At 39.8% G+C, this 23,830-nt stretch overlaps 1 protein-coding gene and 1 long non-coding RNA gene across 10 annotated transcripts in view; one reads left to right on the top strand and one right to left on the bottom strand.

The window, feature by feature from the left end:
- The window catches only part of LOC108096311 (formin-binding protein 1-like), a 32,713-nt gene that overhangs the window by 461 nt on the left and 8,422 nt on the right, over window positions 1–23,830 (top strand). For all 8 annotated transcript variants that reach the window (XM_017197805.2, XM_017197804.2, XM_017197803.2 and 5 more), the window contains exon 2: window positions 404–504. In XM_017197805.2, coding sequence (XP_017053294.1) covers window positions 404–504 — 101 coding nt within the window. The remainder of the gene's footprint in view (window positions 1–403; window positions 505–23,830) is intronic.
- LOC108096313 lies at window positions 602–2,611 on the bottom strand. Of its 2 annotated transcripts, none has more exons than XR_001771699.2 (2): window positions 858–2,611; window positions 602–790 (listed from the first exon to the last, which is right to left on the bottom strand). It is a non-coding gene; the product is annotated as an uncharacterized LOC108096313 (long non-coding RNA). The 2 variants fall into 2 exon arrangements; XR_001771700.2 differs by having other exon boundaries at window positions 602–754.

The following is a 23,830-nucleotide window of genomic DNA, read 5'->3' as shown; positions in this document are numbered from 1 at the left end:
ATTTTCTTATTCTGAACTCCCAAACTTCCCCCAAAAAAGAGTTTTAACACTCATTAGCTATAATATCTTGTACCTTTTTCTACCTGCCGTTGCAACTGACACGTCTGCATTGCCACTCTTTTTTAACATGCTTTCTTACCTGCCCAACCACCGAAAAAAATGAAATATATGACTCGAATTGCTCTCTTTCATAGAAAATTAAACATCGCGTCGCGCAACGCTGAAAAACGGAAAATGAAAACGAAGAAACAACTATAAAATTAATTAACCTTTGCGGGAAAAATAATAAAAACGAATAAAAGTTCTCATCTTTTACTCTTCTCCCTCGCTTTCTCTCTCATTTCCTTCGACTTCTGTGGATTACATTATCTTCTGTGGATTATTATTATAACAACAAATTCAGTGGCAAGCGGATCGAGCAGAAGCAGCAGCAACAACAAACTGGCCGAATCGGAAAACGCAGCGCAAAACTCCAACAACATGAGTTGGGGCACCGAGCTATGGGTAAGTTCTTGTTTTTGGATTGTCAGGGGGTTATCTTGTCAAATGCGTGACTTAAGGAAAAACGAAAAACAATTCAAACGTAAAAAGGTTTTAATAATTTTGATCGAAAAAATAGTGTTTTATTAATCACTTAGGATTCCAAGTTTCTAAGTTTATCAACATAAATCAACAACCTAGTAAATACAAATTTTTATCATTCCTTCTATGTATATTCTGTCCACAAGCTCCATCTTTCGTTTTATCAAGTAACCTGGCGTAAATTTCTTGTTAGAAAATCAAATATCTTCTAGTTGGATAAACAATCTTAGCAAATCCAACCAAGTTAATTAATTATTTCAATGTCATTCAGTTACCCATAGGAAATCCACTCCAAACGGTCGAGCAGTGAGAATTTTACAAATTGCTTTCCATAAGCCAAAGTGCAGGCAAATGTTTTAAGAACGCGCGCTTATAAAGTCTGTCTCTTTCTACTTCTGCATTGTGCCGTCTCTGTTCCTCTACCAACCAAGCTGGAACTTGAAACTTTATAAAAAAAAACTGGTTTTGCGGGTTTTATGTAAATTGCTGCCATATGAGCACGGCCAGCAGCGTGCGCCTCAAAGCAGCAATATATATATTTCTCGGATATATCGTGGCTTTCTTGTTGTTTTTATTTTCTTCGTAGTTTGTGTTCTGTTTCGGAGGCCCCACATTCCGCTTCGATCCATCGAGTTCCAAGTACCGGGTCTCCACATTATTATTATTTTGTTTTTTCCGCTTGTCTATGATTCTCCGCCTCACAGCTGTTTTTCTGACTGTTTTTTCCCCCGTTTAGGCCAGGGCGTTGACACGCCCCGCTAAAGCTTAAGCTTACCTGCCTGAGCAGGGATTTTAAAATGCACGAAAAAGTATAATAAAAGCAAATTTTTTAGCTAGCCTCAGCTGCTTTTTCTGTCCGCCTCCTAAGCCCGATTTAGTTTTTGCTGATTTCAATTCAATTCGGATACTCGGATATCGATGGATTGTATATGCCTTCCGCGTTTTGGGGGTAGTTTTCTTTCATCAGACAGCAGCCGGCACACCCTCAAAACGTACGGTGGTGTGCGTCTGCTTGTAGGTGTGTTTATATGTGTGTGTGTAAGCGGAAAATTCGCCTCGACAGCAGAGGAGGTTCCCGGTGTCAGGACCAAAATTGCACGTCTAGACAACGTTTTGCAAACTATTTGTTGGCACTTTTATTCTCTATTTCCCACAGTTTTCTCTATTTTTTTAGTTGCGGGGATTAAGATGGATTTTGCCCAGCGTCTGCTCTTAGTTTTGGGTTCTGAAAAGCTTACCAAGTTTGCCTACCGGATTTGCATACGACTGAATAAGTTGGGAGACAGTAACTAATAAAATGCAGCTAGAATTTAAAGTACCGGAAGATTAAAATAAGAAATTTATATCTTTAAACCCAAAAAATTTAGTTTTCTATATAGACTATTAACCACACATTGCATGTCGTTTAAAAAACAGTAGATTAAAAAAATTATTAAACTAAAAAAATTATAACCTACAATACCACGCTTAACATAAAGTGAAAATAATTATCTAAAACTTTATAAACGAACCTAGAAATAAGTAACACAGGTAACACAGAAATTCTTATGAAAATAAACAAATTCTTCTCATGTTTTATGGCCAATTCAACATTGTTAGAGTTTTTGCTTTATTCTTGGCTTCACGATATTGTTAAGTGACTCATGTCAGTGGTAGAAATCCAGTTTTTGGAGCCCCCTCTGCCCATTTTCCTCCTACCCATTTTGCAGACTCAATCACGAAGTATTGTTCGCTTAGCGAAAATCAGTAGCCGTCGAACATTAAATATGCCCAAAACTGTTTTTTGAGCATTTGCATAAGTGATTTGCACGCCACAGAAATACTCGATATGCCACTTAACCCAAAGAAAGTGTAACCAGAAAGATTTCAGTTAATTGAATTTGTGCATGGAAAGCGAAGCGAGAAAAATTAAAAAACCTAATAATAATATTGTACATTTATAATGCAAATTCATAGGCCCCCCCTTGTCCAGTTTCTTGGCTAATAACTACGTCGATCGAGCGCGTGGCTAAGCGGGTCAATTGCCGGCCTGCATAAGCCAACAAGTAACAAGCGCCAGTCGTCGGATAATACGAAAAATAAAATGGTAAAAAAAACTTTCTTTGGATTTTTTGTTGCCCATTTTTTTTATATTCAAGATTTTCACTTTAATTAAATTTAAAGCATGCGCCGTTCACTGCGACTCGTTGCTTTGCATATGCAAAAAAAATAGTTGTGGGTCCACAAAAACTCGGTTGAATAAAATCACTTTTTGTTAAGTATTTATTTCGACATTTGAATTTGATGGGAATTTCTTTTTGGGAAAACACCCCGCCCACATATCTCTTTTTCCTTCTTCCTCTCTCGTACTCTTTTTCTCTGCCGCAGCTCTTGGTTTTTCTCGTGTCTACAGAGTGGGCCTAAAAATAGTCCGTTGTTTTTGTAAATTCGAATTACGTCGGGTCTAGACAAAGTATATTGAATTAATGATGATGTTGGTGCCAGAAAATTTGGGAGTTTCAAATTGGTTTCACAGGCTGTTTTTAGACCAACTTTTTGCTTTTCGGAATTAATTATACTATTATTACTCTGATTTTCCAAATATGTACTCACTAAAAACTATTTTCTTGTTTTTAGATGTTTGAAGATATATGAAGTATTTATTGTATCAAAATTAATTCCAATGCTGTCTAGAATTTACTCGAAAACATGCAATGCTGTAAAGATGCGTTGCTATTTCAACTTATCTGCCTTCTAATTGGCTGTCTCCATGAATAATTTGTTTTTATTTGAGTGTTGTGCTTTGTCATACCCTATATAATCAGCTGGTTTTCCAGAGCACTATTCAGTATACCACAAACCGATGACTGACCGGCTCTTCTCCAGTTTTTTACACAAACCCTCCTCAACTCCAGACCTCGGTCCTCCACTCGGCGTTCAATGCCATCGAGTCGAGTGCAGCTGTTTAATGTTGTCGAGCACTGTGTAAATAATTTTCATGCAATTTGTGCTGCTGCTGTAGATCGTTTTTGATCCGTTTTCACATGACATTGAACGGCCCAAGACAGAAAACAAAACAAACCGAAACATTCACCGAGACGTTCACCCAGCAATTAGCAAAAAAAAAAAAAAAAGTATGTGTCGAATTGGAGAACGTCTTTAGGTTCGGTTGTCCCAACTTGTTGAGCGGCTAAAAATATGGCCAGAGTCAGACGGCCATAAAGCATTTTTTATGTGTCCCGGGTGTGGACATACTGCTGTAAGGAACTGTTTGGTCGTACGCTCCATAAAAAACGCACGAAATAAAGTCGAAGCTCATATATCTTTTCGCAGCAGGTTATTTCTAGGGGGAGGACCTGGGGATGAATGCTTTTCTATTTCTAACGTGTCCGCCATTATTGGAATTCTATCACCAGGTCGTGCAGAGGGTGGCTCTTTAAGACTGCATTTCGCTTTCTTTTCCCCCCATATGAGATCTCCTTGGGCACAATTCCAATTAAGCGAGGCAAGTGTCAGGGCCAGGACATCCCCGGAAATGGGGTGGACTCTGGCTCAAGGCCATGCTCCTTGGACCTCCTTCACTTGCTCGCGTCGTGAGTGCAGAACGCACCCTATCTGAAAATCCTAATCTGCATCACCACCGCCTCTTCCGCATCCTTATCGATTTCTTTTCGACTTATCCTCCTTGCAATATGTCCCTTGAATAAAATCAAAATAGTTTCGGCTTACTCAAGGGAATTTTCCAAGTTCACTCGCGCCACGGGGGGTTGCAAAAACATTTTCGCTGATTTTATGGCATCCGGATGTGAATTTGCGAAGTCAACAGAATTCGGCGGCAATTTGAGACGCAATTTGAAAGCTGACTAAGGAGTTATTTATTTGCCAAATCGCCTGTTTTCTAAGTAAGGGGCTAATGCATAAGCGATTGTCATGTGTGGAATCAATTGAAAATATTTGGAAAAACGATTAAAAGGAGGGTGCTATTAAAAATTACAAAAGGAATGTTTTGAAAAATTATATGTTAATACTTAAAATAAAAGAGAATACAAAACTTTTTTTTTGAATTACTTAATTTTTTAGCCAGCACTTTAATCACTACATTCCATAAAAAATCTCTCGCTATCGATATCCTCCTCTGTTTGTCCCATAACTCTCGCCATGATTGCAAATTCTATTCACATCCACCTGGCCAGTGCATTGTAAAGTTATTATTTTCTGTTTGCATTTTTGCATTTAGCACGTTTTGGCCCGCGTTGCCATTTCGTCTGTCTGTCTCTGGCGTCTCTATTGATTTCAGTAGCCTTCAGCCAGTTTGCGCCGCATGCATACTAAACAGCCTCAAGATACTTTTGCCAGTGCAGGCAAAAAAAAAACCTTTTAAAATGCAAATTGTGACCGTTGGAGTTTGAAATAAAAATCGGTTGCGGCGCCTGCGGAGACCATTTATAAATTTGTGTCACTACTCAGTTATTGCACCACACGAGAGCCATTACATGCTTGGTATATTATATTACATTAATATTTGAAAACATTTCAGAGATAAGGTTTGAATTCTGGCGCGATAAATTCGTATATATTGCGCATGCAACTTCCCTTCTTCGAAAGTCGCAGCTTTGATAAGTTGACCAACTTAAGTACAGTGTGTCCCTGGGAAGCGATAAAAGAACCAAAACATATTTCAGAAATATTTCCACATACTCTTCTTCTGCTGTGCTAAATAAATATTTCAAGTGCAAAAAACGTGAACCGAATTTCTCTATTTCCATGATTAACACCTTGGCATTTCCAAAACAAATCAATCTGTTGCCATTTGAAGTGAGTCAGAGAATCTGTTTTGTTTACGAATACCTGCTGATTCAGCTGGAAGAAATCTTGTGTATACTTCATTTAAATAATTTCAAGTTTTAGAGTTTTCAGTTTTATTTGGCATAGTGCTGCTTTTTTCCATGTTTCCGTTCAGTTCGTTTTCATTGTCGGCGATGTGTCAGAAGAAAACTTATCAGCAAATCCACTGAGCAAGCCGTATGTGACTAAATTAAATGAACCTGTTGCTGGTCATAAAATCTATATAGACACGCACACCGACAGGTGAAAAAAATCCCTGGTTCAGTTTATTATATTTTTTGTTGGAGTTTTTATCAATCGGAAGTAGAGGGTTTGCCTGACTTCATATCAAATATTTATTTTGTACCCTATTAAGAAATCGGGGATACCGAATTTTTTAATTTTAACATACATTTATAATGGTATTTTTAAACTTAAACTCACTTAAGCATTTTAGAAAAGTTAATCTTACCATAAATATGTTGTTTTTGCAGATGACATTTTTTATACAGTTTGCACTCCAAAAAGTGACATTGAAAAATATTTATCTTAATTTAAGGATGTTTACACTTTATTAGCATATGCAAATTTATCCCAAAGTGATTTATCTCACCTACACAAAAATTTAAAATAATATAAGACTCTTTCATTTTACTTTTCGTTTGTCATTTTATTTTTGGCTAGAGTATGTGAATTTCAGCGTTTTCCAGTCAAACAATTATTGTTTGACTAAGCACACTCACAGTCGCTTACAAACAGCTCACACACATGGCCTATCATATCAGCAAAGGTTAATAAGTAAATATTAGTTAGACATTAGATACACAATGGGCAGTGCTACGTATCGCTTAGAACATTTTTTGTGGTTGCCTGAGGGGAACAAAGGCCAAATTCAATTATAGTTGCGGCCGGCAACAACTTGGCCAAGTTGGGTGTGGCAAAAATACCAAAGGCAAAAAATACAGAATACAAAATCATGAATCAAAGACTTCGATTTTGAATTATAATTAAAATTCCACGGAAAGATTTATGATGTTTGGCATAGAAAGCTTTAACCAAAGGGGAATTCACTCCCACAAGAAAAATATCAGTTTCAACTCTATAGTCAAAACTAAATTGGTTTGCCAGAAAGTTATGGAAAACAACTTTTTTTTAATTTATTCCTAAAATATATTATGTAGCAATCTATTCATATAGTAATGTGTATATCTATATTTACTGTGTTGATCTAGCTTATCGATTCATTGAGTAAGTGGAATTTGTAGTTTGTTTGCTCGATAAGAACGGTTTTCCGCTGTTGATTATCAACAGGTTCACGAACTAAACTCTGACCCTGCGCTGTCAGCTTTTGTTTGGCCATTTTTCTTTTATTATTCCACCATTTATTAATTAGTCTAGAGATTTATGGGCAGCCGGTGATAATTCATTTACGCCTTCTGACTTTTGGCGGCATGGCGACATGTGGCCGCTGATGGCTCATGACCAAGTCAAGTTAATGTCTGGAGAGTCCTCCTCTCGAGTGGTTCTGGTTATCCAGAGGGAGTGTGTGCCATTTTGCCAGAAATCGGCAACAGAAATGGGCCACAAATCACTTGAAATTGCAGTTGGATCGGGCAACCCCGTTTCTTTTTGTTTCTTGTCCAAAATGCACTCAAATTGAAGTGGTAAATGGGACGTCATGGCAACCGATGCCCTTTGTTCTCGATCCCCTGTGTGCTGTGTGCAGTATATAGTATATGTGAAAATGTGCCCTAATGCCAGTTTATATCACGTTTTAGCCGTTGATTCTAGCAACACGTTTCGTTATTCGTTATTTACATCCCAGCTTGTTGATAAAAAGCTTCTTTCCTTTTGAGTCACCCACTTCGTCTGACTGACTCACCCAAAAGGGGGTGGCCTTGCTGCCTCCTGATTCTGTTGCTTCCACCCTCCCACACACACACACACACAGAACAGCTGGATGACTCATCAGCTGAGCCTGGCTGTCCTTCAGCCCAATGAACGCCCACCCACCCAAAGGCCCCCATGTAATGCCGCTAACATTGCGGCAAAGTGCTTGATTACGATGTTTGTTTAATACTTATTGCCGTGCGGAGTGTGACAATGTTTGTTCAAGGGGATCACTGCAGGAAATGGGGTTTTAAAAAAGGGGAGAAATTTATAATAAGCCAGCTTATACATTATGCATAAGGTTTCTTGACAGCACCATTTTAAATTAACAAAAAAAATGAGGTTTATTTTAAACAAATCTTCAATCTTGATTCTTTTTTTTTTAGATAAAAAACATTTTTTTTTTTAGTGTCCTGCTATTCTAGGGAAGCTGTCACAGCTTTGGCCTATTCAAAGGAGCTTTTTCCGCCCGCTCGAAGGCAAGTTCAAAGGCAGCTGGCGTGGCAGGGAATAATACAAAGCCCGAGGAGAAGGGGAAGGGCTGGCTTTTGTGTCCCTGTTTCGTCATCAAATGTTATGCAAAGAGGAGAAAAACGAGGAATTGAGGACGCGGCCCGGCTTCGCTTTTATCATTGTCATAAACATAAACGCAGCTAAATGCGAAGGCTAAGTCAGGCTGCTTGCGTGGCTTGGGTTTCCTTTAGTTTGGGTTTCGTTTAATATTTTTTTTGGTAGCACCGCCTTTGTTGCCGGGTCTTCCTCAACCCCTTGACATAAACCAAAAAAAAAAAAAAAAAACAGTCGATGGCACTCCCGCAAAACAAATTAGCTTCATTTCCTGCCCACATGGCAGGCCCAGCTTTAGCCCTGCCAAAATTCAAGTATTTTTTGTATTCAGAAATACATAAATTTGTTGTTCGCTTGGCCATCGTGTTTGTTGCAAAAATTTGAACAAACTTTGTTGTCTGTTTCTTCGTTTTTTTTTTTTATTTTTTTGCCAGCGTGTGGGCAAACTGAAACTCCTCCACATGGAGGAGCCATAGCGGAAATCGTTAAATACTCTGGCGATAAGGCTGAAAATGTTGCAGCAACATGTAGCTGGGAAATGTCATTGAACCGGGGAGGTTGCACTAAAATCGATTCTCTGGACCCTGATCCACTCTTTGACTCATCATCGGGTCTTTCATCCATATGCTTTTTGGGGTCGCTTTCCATTTCTGCAGCAATCCTGAATCATTTTCAGGCATTTTTCAACGCGTGTCAGGGGGAGTTGATGTGTTATGATGTGAATTGCACACGAAGTGCTCGCCTTTTGTCTGCCTTTTGATGTTTTATGACAGTTTCAAATAAAAAGCATCCATTAAAAAACCCAAATCGCCTCATCAACGGCTGCTGCCGGTCTTTGTTTTTCTCGGCTTTGTTGTGTGTTATGATTTGCTGGGCCACCGTGAGAAATTGCACTGATATGGCTACAAAAATAGTGGATCAGTTTATCTACTTTCTTTTGGATCATCATCATTAGTAAGAGCATTGCAAAAGGGGAAAAAGGTGGTAGGCTACGCAGAAGAATCTCAGGAGATTAATATTTTCTTAGAAGTAAAATATTTAAATGGCTTACAATATTTACTTCTCTAATTATTATAAAAAATATGTGTTTTCTTTAATATGTATACAAGTTTTAATGATTCTGAAAAGTTTACAAGATGTCAACGATAAAGTTGTTAAGTTTCAGCCCAGTTGCTCTTGTGAAAAGCCCTCGCTAAATTAGCTGGCAACATTGTTGCCACTCAAACGTGCCACATAATATTATTAAAAACTGCAGCACACCGCCATAAAACGTTGCTAAACTGGGGATGGGTTGGGAAACGGAGTGGATGGATGGGAGTTGAGAGGTACGAGCACTAAGGTATGCCAGTGGGAGCTGCAGATGGCGACGAAGAAGGCATAAAAGTTGCGCGCTGCTTGGTGGCAAGTGGAGCAGAGAAGTTCAGCGGGGTCTTTGTGGGGTTAAGAAGGGGAGATGGGGGGTGGTTAGGAGAAGGTGGGTGGCTCGGGGAACGGGGAACGGAAAGGGGATCCCCGGAGCATTGCACTCGCCGTCATTGTGGAAAACTGTGCAAACTTGAGGCAGCTGCCAACTATTTTGCATCCATGTGAGTGCTCCTCAGTGTTTGTGTCTCGTGTTTGTTTGCTCATTGCTGTAAATAAGAAGACGCGACGTCTACTTCAGTTAATACTATTATGGAAAGATGGTAGCGCTGATTTGACGACCAACAAGAATAAGTACTTTAGGGCAGGAACATTGACTTTGCTTCGTTGGAGGAAAATTGAGCTGTTCACTTAATCAGACCATTGGCTGATACATTTTTTTTCTGAGAATTCCTAAATTGGTTTAGGTGATTCATTGATAAAACGATATTACTATCAATAAAACCAAGACTTATTTCACAAGGCGAATTTATGAACTTAAATTTTTACGTTCCTGGTATTAAAAATAAATTGTTTTATTTTGTTAGCATCCAAAGAATATGCTTCGTTGCTTTTATCATGGAAATTTCCGTATGATGAAATTTTTTTAAAGGTTGTCGACATTTATTTCATTTCCATCGAAAACCCAATTTTTGTTTGTAATTTTATTCCTTGTAAACTTTGTTCTTGTAGCATAAATCAATGGAATAAACATATTCAATTTAATGTTTAATCGAATCTGCACTGTGTACAAATAAATTATAATGGAAAATCTTTGTTTCTTTCTTCTGGGAAATTTAACTTTTCAACATATTTACTGGAACTGTGTTTAACCTTATTTTCTCTTTTTGTTGCAGGTAAGTTCCGATAAACATTAATCAAGCGACGTGAAAAACAACTGCCGATAAACAATTAGGCCGAAAAGCACTGTGAGTTGGGAAAAGTCTGGACTTGAATTGAAGTGAATTTTTCCAGCCAATGGCAATGCATTTGGCTGTGCGAGTTTATTTTTATAAGACTTCGGCGCATTTATTATAAACAAAAGCAAGTTGATAGCCGCAATAATGTTTACGTTAACATTGACTGCCAGTCAGTGGATCGAACCTGAACCCGAAGAAAAGAGAAAACCACCGGGGAGATGTACAGAACCCACCACCCACAGAAAGCAGTTTTTCCTTGACGCATTTCCGTGGCATTCTATTTAGTAAACATCACGTCCAATTTTCTTGGCCAGACAGAAACCATATATCGATAATTCCCAAGCGGTTCTCCCGATTTCCCAAAAAGGCATGCCGGCTACTTTTACTTTACGTTGGATTGAAATTGAAAACGAATCAATTTGTATTTGAAACGCAGTGCGTTCGTAATTTGTTTATAGATTCGTATAATTTTTATTTCCGCATTTCGCTTTTGGGCACTTTCAGTTTTCATATGGATTATGCTTTATTCGCTTTATTGTCTCGTCTCGATTTGATTTGCTGACTAATGGAAACTACTCCCCTCCGCCATAATTAACATTACAAATCATAAAGATTTCCAAGCGTCAACTCGATTTGCATTTCCATTGTATAGGCAGCACAAAAAAATGTTTTGATAAAAGATTTTATTTTGATGTTGTTTTTTCGTATGTTTGCTTTAGTCATTTGTTTGTTGGTATTATTATTTATGCATTCTATGGCCGGCTCTTTCATAATTTCCTGACAAGTGCAAAACCGGTTTAGGGAAAGGTGAAAGAGAAATAAGGGGGAAGCTGCATAATTTTATAAACAAATTGGGGAGTTGATTTTATTTTATGATCCCTCAACACTGTGAATGCTCTTTTGTTCATTTGCAAAAGTGAAAACTGTTTTCGAGCAGACAAATGTCAGAGGTTTCTGTAATAAACAAATGAAAGATCATTTGAATGGAAATCAAGAAGCGCCGCAAAGGCCTTTTTAAGGTGTTGGGTCATCAAATTTGAGGTCTAATTAACATATAAATTTCTTTTATTCAGAGAATCTTCTTAACGGCAGTTGCACCCAAACCTAACTGTTGATGCAACATATATTTGTTTTTTTTTTTGGGAAAACTTTTAGAATGCCTAACGGCTCGCGCACAATTAACGGAAAATATATAAAAGAAATGGTCTAAAAATATCTGAATATAATAGAAACAAAGCGGGAGAGAGATCTTTCAGTGGAAAACCACTCAAATTATACGAATTTTCTGCAAAGGAAATATTCGCCCACGTCAAACGCTTATACATATGAAGAGATCTAAATTATAGGCCGATTGTATTCGAACATTTGGCAACACTTGTTATGAAATCACCGCAACATGCTTGATGATTTTCCCATTTCCCCCTCTGGACGCCGCCGAGGCGTTTTCCATCCGAAAAATTGAACCAGGCCAGCTGAGCGAAACAATGGAGCGATCGCCACAGACCCAGACCCAGTCTCCGAGTCTCTGGTCCAGTGTTGATTGCCCCTCGATTCGAGTCCCAGACAGACTGACTGGCACTTTGGGGCACGAAACGAGTTTGGGTTTTTACGACTGTTTCTCTGTGGCTGCTAAAATGTTGCCAACCTCCCGGCAACTCCTGAACCATCCTCCGCATTCTCCATCCATCGCATGCAGACTGCATTTACCGTCGTCAAGCAGCTGGAACAGTCTCGGCACACACAAAAAACTCTCCAAACCCTCGCCAAGTAAAACAAAACTCGTGTCTAAACAATGGCAAACTCAGACCGCGGGCAATTGAAACCAGAATTCATTCGGTTTTGGTTTAGATTTTCACTTTTGCGGCTGTTTTGGCGGACACTCCCCCACGGCGGCCCTCTCACTTCCCCTAACCCTTCCTGCCTTTCTTTTACTTGCCCTACTCGATTTCAGAATCAGTTAAAACTTAGAATGCAAATCCGACTTGAATATATCCTGCATTCTAGAAAAATGTTGATCATTTTGTTTTTATTCAACAAAATATTTTGGCTAACAAAATTACTAAGTTGACAAACTCTAAACTGGATTTACATATACATAAAGTACATATTTTATTTCTATTTTATTTCCTTTAGGTATAATTTTTTTTTACAAATATTTTTTATTATTGGGTAGTAAAACAGGCAGAGCACATTAAATATATACCCCAAGTTGCCGTTCGAAAAGTTTTTCGGTTTTTCGGGCACGTGTTAAGCCCACACTTTCCTGACCTCCGCACCCAGGAACCCCTGATCCCCCGATCTTTTCCAGCTGGCCGGGCAATTTACATTATTCCGTTCTGAGGCACAGATGTTCCATTAAACCGAGCTTTGTTTTTAGGCTTCGCATTTTCCCCGGCTTTTCACCGCCTTAATTGAAAGCGTTTGTGCCGGAGCGGCAATTGTCTCTAAATGTTTGAACTGCGGCCGTTAGTTAGTCACTTTGACTTGGACATTGTCTGGGCAATCGGGATTCGGAATTGACATTGACGCGAAATGAGATTGGGTTGCGAAAACAATGAAGCGCTTAGAAATAAACGGAATCCATAAAACAAACAGCTGGGGGAAGATGTTGGGAATGACTTTTTCGAAAGACTGAAACTCTCTCACGTTCGGTGGAAGAAGGCAAAACCGAGTTAACCTTTTGAACTGGTCAAAAGTCGGAGTGCAGACATCTTGTGACGTCACTAGGCAATCAACTCTCAGTCGTACACCGAACAAAACGAAATCTATAAATTTTTGCTCTCTTAATAACTATTTAATAAACACTTTAATCTAACCTTACTAAATTTTCAATAAATTTTTTCCAAATCTATTTAATTTTATTTTATGATTTCAATCAATTTTTCCCAGTGCATCTGTGTATCGGCTATAGCTTCATCTGCAGCTGCGATGCCGCAACATCGAGATGTTTGTCTGGTCAGTGAAATGCTGTCGTTTTTCTGTTGCTAGCTGTTCGTTATTAATTGACTTTTGAGTTGACTTGCTGGGCGAAATGGCAGCGCTTAATTTATTGCGCATACGCCCCGTTGTCTGTGGTTAGTAAAAAAAAAGAGACTCGAAGATGGGGCGAACTACAGGGGGGCACTCACAAGTTCGGAAGCAGACGCTCGAGGAAATTGATCAAGTTTTCCCACCCGCCAACTAAGTGTCTTCATTTTATTCCCGCCGCTTCCCATTGCATTTTCATGGCTCATAAATAAATGGAAATGGCAATATTCCCGGCCAAGAATATGTGTGTAGATTATGTTTGTTGTTTTTTGTTGCTGTAAAAATAGCAAATGGATTGCATTTGCTGTACTGTAAACATTTTAAACTTCTCCAACATTTCTTCTTTGTTGGCGCAAAGGCGTGTGAGCAATTCATTCTGTTCTATGGATCGTGGAATACCAAGTATTTGCATTATATGGCTAGTTTTTCTCCCCGGCTAATTGCCACCTTGTTTTCCACGAAGCTATCGCCTCGTTTAATCACAGAGTATGTAAATACATATGTGAGAAATTTTAATTACCAGCAACGATCTCTGTACATATAGCATATATAGCATATAGCATTGCCCAGAGATCGCAGTGTGCATCTTGTTTTGGCTGCAACGAGATTAATGATAACTTTGAGGAGCTGAAAGTAAAGACATGAGAAATGAGTTACTCGGAAAATGCTGGCCAGCCTTTGTTGTTGCTCCAGTTTCAGTTTTCCAGGCAAGAGAGTTGCTGCATAGTTTCTTGTACAAGCAACGGAAATGCAACAAATTTTTATGGCCACTCGGGAGCAAGTGAGCTGCTGAGTGAGTGAGTGAGTGAAAAAAGGCGACTTGAAAAGCGAAACTCTGACCACGCGGATCGGGGCTGATAAGGCCTGGACAGGGCTCTATTTATAGAGCGGGCAGCTTTATCCAATCGGTTCTGGGCGATGGCGATGGCGAAGTCACCAGGCACTTGGGTCCATCGAATGTCCGGTCTTGCAGTTTGCAGCTAAGCCTCGGAATCATTGGCCACGGTTCTGCTGCTGCTGCTGCTGGCTCAAGTCGGTTTCTGCTGGCCAAAGTAGTTCAACCTGTTCGGTGGCTTTGGCCCGGTCCCAAAGAATGTGGCTGCAAATTTATAGCTCTTTTTGCTTTCAGCTCTGCGCCGCTTACAACCGCTTCTATGTTCCATCCTCGCCGCTCTTGCCCCTTTATCTTTATTTTTAGCAGCATCCGCCGCGACATTAGCTGAAAAAGATTAAACTTTCTTGGCAATTTACTTGCGAGATTTACGCAAAATGTTGCTGAAAAATGGTTAAGTCACATAAAGTGTATAAAAAGCACCAGACATCAGATTTTTCGCTTCCCATCAAAACGGAAGACGTGAAGTACACCGCAAAAATTTTTTCAGCTTATGGAAATTCACTCTGCAAACGAGGAATTATTTTATTTGGGTCGCTTCTTAATAATATGTAAAGCTGTCCGCCATCCAATAAGTCGTATCTGAAATAAGTAGATCATAAATCATTCTTGAATTTTGATGGCTGGAATTTTGTTTGAATATTTAGGTTAATTTATAAGGCGGTGCCATAAGCAAAGATCTGTGCCAAGTAAACCACAAATTATATCAAATGATTATTCGACTTGTAGTGTACTCCATGGTTTTCTCAACTCATTTCCTAAGCCGCTTGTTTGGGCCAAGATGGTGTTTTGTGTTTTGATTCATGTTGTACTTTTACTCGCCTCCTTCGAATAAAAAATCGTAGTATTTTTATGGAAGATGTGTTGATGGCTGGAGAGGAAAATCCGTTGATCCGTTTGCCACGACAGTCTTTCAATCATTTGATTCACTCAAGGCTGGTTTTTAGCTGGTCGTAGCTTTTGTTTTTATTTTTTTATATTTTTCTTTTTTACTTACAACGTCTTCTCTTTTGCCTTCTCCTTTTCCCAGTTCTCAATTAAGTTTAATGAGCACATGGGCATTTTCATAATTGGAGCAAATTAACTTGAATGGCGCTTCTCAGCCAGAGATCCACTTCGTATATGGTACATATATGCTGTATATAAGTCCGAATCTGCCCGGAAGTGTTTGAGTTGTAAGCTAAACTGCTTAAGTCTGACCAACTTCCCTCTTGTTTGTTGGCTGTTCACCTAACGAGCGCCAATTGTCAACTGTTTGCCGTTTTGGTTTGGGCCCAAGTACACTCTGTACACTCGATCACTGCTTTGGTTTTGGCACGTTTCGAGGTTACTTGGACAGCGGGCAATCAGCGAAATACAGTATAGAACAGTATAATAATAATAATAATAGTGAGGAAGAGAGCAGAGCTTTGGATTCTGATTCAAGTCTTCATATCTGTAACTGGAAGCAGTGCCTCTTCTTGGATGGCACATGTTTTGAAATTCTTGGCTTATCTTGAACATTTTTTCGCCTCCCCATCTTCTTCGTCTTTTTCTACCACTTTTCTCGTGGCCACCGGAGACCACTTAACTGGCTGAACAGTTGGTCAATTAGTTGGTTCGTGGCTCTCAACATGAACTGCCTTCTCGGCTATTTGAATGCTGCTCGCAGCCTCAGCGAATCCGGAGTTGCAACCATTTTGGATCTCAGGGATAGCCGTGTGGAATTTTGGGTGAGCTTGTGTGTATACGTATACCTGGTGGTGCTTGGTGTACCTGGTGGGGCAGAAACCACCGACAAGAATGCCCGCAGGTGGTTAACTGGACAACCAGTTTGCAATTAAATGTCGCCGCTTAAATGTGATTTGATTCTTTGCATAACCGAAATGCAATTGAGCTTTGAATGCTTGCGGTAGATAGAGCTGATCGTGATTGGCCCAAAACAAGTTACCAGTGCACTGTGCAAAAGTAGAGGGGCTTGTGGCAAAAAGTGCATTCCTCGATTGGAAACATAAATTTAAAATTGTGAAGTGTAAATGAGCTGGCTGTAACTATTGCCAGGTGGAAAAGTAGCTTAAAAAACAAAACAAAAATTGGAAATAGAAATGCAATAATATGTATCTTTATTATATTTAACTAAATTCTTTGATTCTTGGTCTTTGCATACCAGAACATTCAAACTTTCCTAAAAAGAGAAATGTAGAGTGGTTTGTGGCAAAAAGTGCATTCCACCATTGGAAACCGAAATTCAAAACTGTGAAGTGTAAATAAGCTGGCAATAGTTTCATAGCTGGAAAAGTAATTTATATTTAAAACAAAATTTTGAAATATAAATGCAATAATATGTATCTTTATTATATTTAACTAATATCTTTGATTCTTGGTCTTCGCATGCCAGAACATTCAAACTTTCCTGAAAAGAGTAAAACTCGGTTCATTTATTTTCTCCCTACCCCCTTGAAATTTAAAAATATGAGAACTGCAGTTAAGCCCCTTTGATCTTTAGACATTCAGTACCGAACTCAGAACTATTCATCAGCAATCTTAGCCTGGAGGGAACATATTACTCTTGCTCATTTACATCCAGCGTTTGGGGCTGGCCAAGTCTAATGATGTTGGAGACCCGTTCGCTGGTACTTGACCAACGGCTTCTGCTGCTGGCGGAGTCTCTGTATTCTGTATTCTGCTTTTGTAACTGCTCACCACGTTGAAAGTTAAAGTTCAACTGAACGATGTGGCTCAACTATTTTTATGATTACAACTTTGCGGTGACTAACGGTTCGCACATGATGGCCAGAAACTCAGACATATGTTTTTCATTCCAGCCGATGCTTTATGCTTCCTGTTTCGCAGTCGTGGATATTATCCGCTCTAGCTGCTGCTTCTGGCCAAGATCATGTTGCACTGTGTTTTCGGTTTTCCGCCTCTGTTGAATTTCCACATTTTTAACTGTGAAAAGGCGTCGTTTGATTTATTCATTCGCCTGCATGATTGCAGATTTACATGTGTAATTATCAAACTGCGCCAATTTGTTAGCCACTTATGCGATTCTAAGTTCTCTTATTTGTCGTCTTATGAATGGAATGCTTTTTCGTGGGCCCTGTACTTCGATCTAATTGGATAGTTTGTCTTTGATGCGGACCGACATGACCTAAATATCGATTTGTGAGTGCGAAAAGTGCGGGAAAAACAAAAGTTAGAATGAGTTATTTAATCAATAGCCGCACAAATGGCGGCGACACCAATGGGTTAATGTGCTAATTTTGGGTTCCCACTGTCAACAACAATTTGCGACGAGTGTGTTGTGTGTGTGGAGAGTGGGTGATAAAGAGGAAGTGGCAAACGACATGTAAATATAGATCCCGAGTGGAGTGGGCGGGAAATGGGAGCAGAGTTTTCCACGGAGCAGCATTGAGGCGGAAAATCGTTACAGCAAATTAACTGAAAACAAGAAAGGAAGCTAGCTTCGGCAAGCCGAAGCTTATATACCCTTGCAGTCATCAAATATGTCGAACAAAACGCATAAAGGCTAGACAACATCGAATCTAAGACGATTTTTCTATTCATTTTCCATATTTTTGACAAAAGATCATATGGAAGCTATACAATATTGGTGTCCGATTTTGATCAAATTTAATTCGTAATTCAAGAGTCGTAAGAAAACTCTATATTCCAAAAATCATACTTGTCTAATGAAAAACAACGATGTTATAATTTTATTTCCATTATTTCTATATAGATTTTTCGATCTTTCCTATGGCAGCTATAAGATATAGATGACCGATTTTTATGAAACTTTTTTTCCAATATAAACGTTGTTAAAAAACTTGATATTCAAAAAATCATGCTCGTGGGATAAAAAACAACGATGTTATCAATTTATTTCCATTAATTCTATATATAATTTTCGATCTCTCCTATGGCAGCTATATGATAGAGTTATCCGATTTTGATCAAATTTAATCCGAAATTCAATAACAGTTAGAAAACGCCATCTTGAAGAATTCAAGTCGATCTGATCAAAAACAACGGCGTGAGAATTTTTTATTTCATTCTCTCATATGGGAGCTATCCGATATAGTCGGCCGATCCGGCTCGTTCCGACTTATATACTGCGTGCAATAACTACACACCTTTTGGGAAAGTTTCATCAAGATAGCTTCAAAACTGAGAGACTAGTTTGCGCGGAAACGGACAGACGGACAGACGGACAGATGGACACACGGACAGACGGACAGACGGACAGACGTACATGCATATTTGGATTCTGATCGTGATGCTGATCAAGAATATATATACTTTATGGGGTCTGAGGTGTCTCCTTCACTGCGTTGCAAACTTCTGACTGAAATTATAATACCCTTTTGCTCTGCAAGGGTATAATGAGCAGAAAAAAAAACCAACGAAGGAAAGCCGCTTATAAATAGAAATGGAAATGGAAAATGGCAAGAAAACGGGTCAGGAGTTGCTTCTTTAGTTTCGTTTTTCTCCCATTCATTGTCTTGGCAAATTGTTAGGGAAATTTCTGCGGAAAACCGCCACTAAATTGCTCTTGCAGTGGTTATTCATGTGGGTATTTCTTAGTAGGCCACTTGATAACCGATCAAAGTTGATGCACTGTAAAAAAAAATATCAGGAATGCATATCAGCTTTATGATTTTATTTGTTTTTAATCAGCTTTAGTTTCATCGTACTCCTCCTCACTTTAAAGATTTTTTAAAGATGTTAAGCCGACAGATTTGGCGGGGTCATCGCACTGACCTGTCTTAATGGAAAAACTGATAAAAGTAAAAAAAAGTGCCTGTAGAGCTTTCACATAAACAACATTTTCATTTGGCGTCACGACAAACAAAGGCGCCGCCCAAACGTTGTCATGCTAAACTAAAAAAAATACGGCGGGCAGGCGGCAAGAAGGGGCGTGGCGGAAGCCACTAGACATATAGACATACCGCCATAGGTTGCATGTTGCACTCACTGGGGGCAATGTCAATTTGCGTCGGCCAAGGGAGCACTCATCATCGGACATCATCGTCATCCACTGAATGTCGACTGGGTGCAGCGACAACAAACAATTCATCGTCATGCCGGGCGGTCAACTTCGCTATCGATATGATACGTACATATATATATACCCCTCCCCCGATTTGTCTATATGTTTGTGTGTGTTATTACTTCCCCTGCTTATCAGCAGCAATGAATATGTTGCTGTTGTGCATGTTGCTGCTGCTGCTGCTGCAGTAGATGTTGCTGTTGTTTGCGTGCCACGTCCGTTGCAGATAAAAACGCGTGCTGCGGAACTTCCATTGAGCGAGCTGCCCATGAGCTGAATCCGTTGTTTATTCGGTTCTGTTCTTCCCCAAGAATTCATCATTCATGCACTGCTAGAAACTAGAAACCAAATTCGTTTGAATAAATAAAAACCTAATTATGAAGCACTGAGCTTGTGTAGATTACTTCATAAATGCATACATGAGCCACAGAAATTATAGAGCTAAAGTAGATAACAGCTTGCAAAAATATAATATTATTCGTAGTCAAGAGAAATAATGACCATGAATTTCTACCCTATCCTGTTGCCAAGTGTACTTAACTACTAACTTTGGTTAGATTCGTTGTTCAAGCCACCCCATTTTTTGTTTGAGCCGCTGCCTATGGCTTCCAAAACCGCAGCTTGGAAACAAAACAAAAACCCGCGCGGTGGTAACAAAATCGCTGCTGGCAAACCGAAAGCCGAAAGCCAAAAGCCCCAACCCGCCGATGTGCACCTGTTACCCAGTTTCATTGGGTTTTAGCCGTTGGCATTGCCAGCTCGGTTAGTCGGTCGTCCGAACTGGGTCTCTCTCCTCCTAATCGCTGCTGGATGGAAACCAAACCAAAACAAAACAAAAGCCAAAGCCGAGGCAAAAGGAAGCCAACGTTTCTGGTCGAGTGCACTCCTGCAATTGTAATGCAAACAGGAACCATATTGTACACCGATCGGTGGAGATACTATACTATATACCTATATAGCTATATACCTATAGACGAGTGCCAGACAGATGCCGTCAACGCTTTCTGCTTCAATTGACACCCTCTTGTGTTGCCGCAAGTTGCACTATTCGCTGCAGTTGCATTTGGCCGTCATTGGTTGTTGCATAAAGTCAGTTACAATTGACAGGGCGCATGGGTCTCTAAGGCCAAGCAGATTTTCCCTTTACCGTTGCAACGGTTGTGCAACCGTCTGGTTTGTTGCAGCTCCCTGATTATAGCGGTTACCGATTTTTAACTAGATCGACGAGGGGTGACGCCGTGGGCTATTGACATTATCTAATGCAACTATCGCAAATTACTTGCGAAATTGTAGCTATCAGCGCGTTCTACAGTTTATGGGTTTTGTGGTTGAAATGTAGCAAGTACTTCCTAGGCGATAGCCTTACTAACTTATAGTAAATGTTGAGACATCTTAATTTACAATGACTTCCACCACACCCAATATGAGTACTTTGTATGACTGTATTTAAGTTATAAATATAAAATATTATCATTGTTCTTGCAATACTCATAATAAGTACAAATTCCTTCCTCCATCATCATCATCATTATTTACCACGTCGAAATCGTCCCCGTTCCATTTTCTCCCGCCTCTCTTTTTTGATCGAATATCACGAGCCCTGAAACACGAATCGAAACGAATCGAAACCACGATTAAATTGATGGCGAGCAGAACAATGCAATGTGTCGAACAAATAAAACGCGACAAATGCGTTTAATCAATCGGATCAGCCTTCAATCTTGACCCACTGATCGGTGTCAGTAGGGCCTGGTTAATGGTTAATGGTTAATGGAATGCCCCCATGCGCATTCCTCACACTTCCACTTCACGACATTGATTGCTCACACTTACCCTTCCAAAAAAAAAAAAAAAAAAAAATAAGAAAAACAACGAACAGAGAACCCAAACAATCGATGACAATCTTCAATCGAATTTAACACTTTTCAATGTTTTATTTTCCGGGCACTGCCTCTCGCCAGCAATTTGTTAATTTCTTTTATTGCTTTTTATTGTCATTGTTTTGCTGGGGGCTTTGGGGGCTTTCTTGACTCTCCCATTCTTATTGCTACATTTTGTTGATTGTTTTTGACGAACCCGAGTCGAGATGACGGTGATGAACCAACTTGTGTCAAGTGAAAGTCATCAAGTGGCGGCTGGGAATCGGGATTGGTGCGTCTCTGGATTGCGGGGTTTCTGCTAATAAAGTCTGTGACATCCGATGATGACCCCATGTGAAACTTTCGCCATGATTTATTGGCCGGCTTGGCTTGTTAGTGTGTTGGCCAGCCAGCTTTTGGGATGCGGCGACATTAATCTTCCGGCTCTGGCTAGTTAAATAAATAAATATTATTTAAATGCCAGTCTTTGGGTTGTTCGCTGGGATGTCATTAACCCGCGGGGCGAGCGAAAGACAGCCGGAGGAGACCCTCCTCAAGTGGCAACACATGTGCTCCACCTCGGAGCCAATTTTAGAGACCCTCGAATGGCGTTTCATTCCACTCCTTTTATGCACAGACTGCCGCCGATCTTGGCATCGCGATCCGGTCAAGGTCAACAATGCGATCCGATTGGCAAATAACCTCGCGAGTCGTCTATCAATGTCAGATCCGCTGGATGAGCGACAGCGATCATGTTCGGCCTCTCGGCAACCATAGAAATTCAGTGAAAAACATCGGAGCATAAGTGCTTCCCACATTCCCGCTAATCAAACGATGATCGATCGATCGATCGTTTAGAGAACCAGTCCCCGGATCCCCAGACATTCCTTTCTCACCTCATAATACCGGCGACAGCATAAACTTATCTCCTCCAATCAGTGCATTTGACTGCGGTCTATCATTAAACATTTATATAAATCAATAGCGCTAATGGCAACTTTCCTGCGAGCGGCGGCCAATTTGCCATTCCATTTAATCAGACAAGATGGAAAACTGGCACGCATACACCCGTGCCTCGATATATACATAGATATAGTGTACGATTTATATATAGGCGGGGAGCAGTCGAAGCAGATCAATTGGAAAAACAATTTCCCGCCGGCGGGGGGCGGGAATATTGCGCAAGCGCACCACCGCACAGTTACTGCTAAAAGTAAATTAATTTGATTTGAGTTTCAGTCGAGCGGACTGAAGTTGATGGAAAGCCGCTGCGGGTAGATTTATACACCGAGAAAATACGATCCTAAAACAGGATTTAATGGGAGCCAATGAGAATTTATATTTCCAACATAATTCAAATGATTTTATTTATTTTTTTATATAGTTGAAACTATTAATCTCATTTTGGCAACCCATTTTAAATGACCACAACTATTTTTCTGTCTGCCTGTCAGACATTCGATTATATAAAGGGGCCACTTCCCAGGGGCACAAGTGACAGATGCAAGTATTTTATAGGCCCAGTTGCGAGTCCTGATGGCTGACACCCACACCAAGTTGGCCAACGCCCTCGGCGGCGGTTGCAACTCAATTACTGCAGCTCCTCGCATGACATTTGGCTTGTCGCCTGACACTTTTCCATTTTTCCACGCGAAAACGCTTTTCATTGAGTGCCAAGATGTGCCGCACCTTCAGGCGGGTGAAAGTTTCTTGTGTGTGACGCAAGGCGAGTCAACAGTATGAAATAAATAACCAAATCAAACAGATTCTACAAACGCACTCGATAATGTTGTATTGAAAGCCTAATTGACAATTGTCTTAATTAATGGCGGGCACGTCGTATGGCAAATGAGCCAGGTAAAATCAAACGGCAGAGCGTTGCCAAATTTCACTTGTTAACGACTGAAATTATTATAATCACATTGAGACAAAATTACAACATTTTGCAAGACCCCGAAAGAAGACACCAAAAAAATACAGGCAACGTAAATTTTCGACAATTTACCGCTTGGAAATTGTTTGGGCCATGATCGGAACTGGGTTTCATTATGTAATTGATGTTAATTTCTTGACTCTCGGCTGAACTTCAAATGCAAATTGGCTACGCGTCTAGTTTTGTGTGCCATTTAAGCGGTTCGCAGGGGTTTTTTAGCATATTTTTTCGACTTTACTTAAAATTCAAATCTGTTTGCCACCGATGATTGCGTTTGGGGGCGTGATTGGCAGCTAAGTCAGCCGAAACAAAAAAAAAACCGGCAGCGTCTTTTGATGTCTGGGCTTGTTGTTTTTGTCAGCGTGCGAAAATAAAATCAAAAAGTGGAGCGCAGTTTGTTTTGATTGTTGTTAGGTCGCTGCTATTGACAAACTATATTGAAAAGTGTTGCAAATTGCCCACAAAGACCCGAAGAGAAAGAAATAAAGAAAATAGCGAGCGATATTATGTCATAACGCTCGACGAGGAGGAAGTGACTGCCCATATTTGTGTCAGCGGTAAACTAATGATACATATCTCCTCAAAATACCCATACCATAAATTAATATTGAATCACGCCAAGTTGTCAACTAGTGGCGTTTAAAATTCATTCCTCCTTTTTAAGGCTAATGAGTTAATGGTTCGGTTTATGCGATTTGAAAGGTCTATGAGTGAATCCATTATGGCAGTGCTTGATATAGATCTCTATCCACAGTGCTCGAGTATAAGTAGATTCCATTTGCTACGCAGTTTCTTTCGTATATCGAGCCAATTAAGAAAATTAGATTAATTTCGTATTATTTTTTTGCGCTGTTCTCGATTTTTTCCTTTATCGCGATCTATACATTTGCGTTGGCTCAATGTCAAATGGCATTAGTGCTAGCTTTC

Source organism: Drosophila ficusphila, unplaced genomic scaffold (genome assembly GCF_018152265.1).
Source record: "Drosophila ficusphila isolate 14025-0441.05 unplaced genomic scaffold, ASM1815226v1 contig_106, whole genome shotgun sequence".
Classification (NCBI taxonomy): Eukaryota; Metazoa; Arthropoda; class Insecta; order Diptera; family Drosophilidae; genus Drosophila; species Drosophila ficusphila.
The sequence above is the reverse complement of the archived record's forward strand: the minus strand, read 5'-3'. Positions and strand labels throughout refer to the sequence as shown.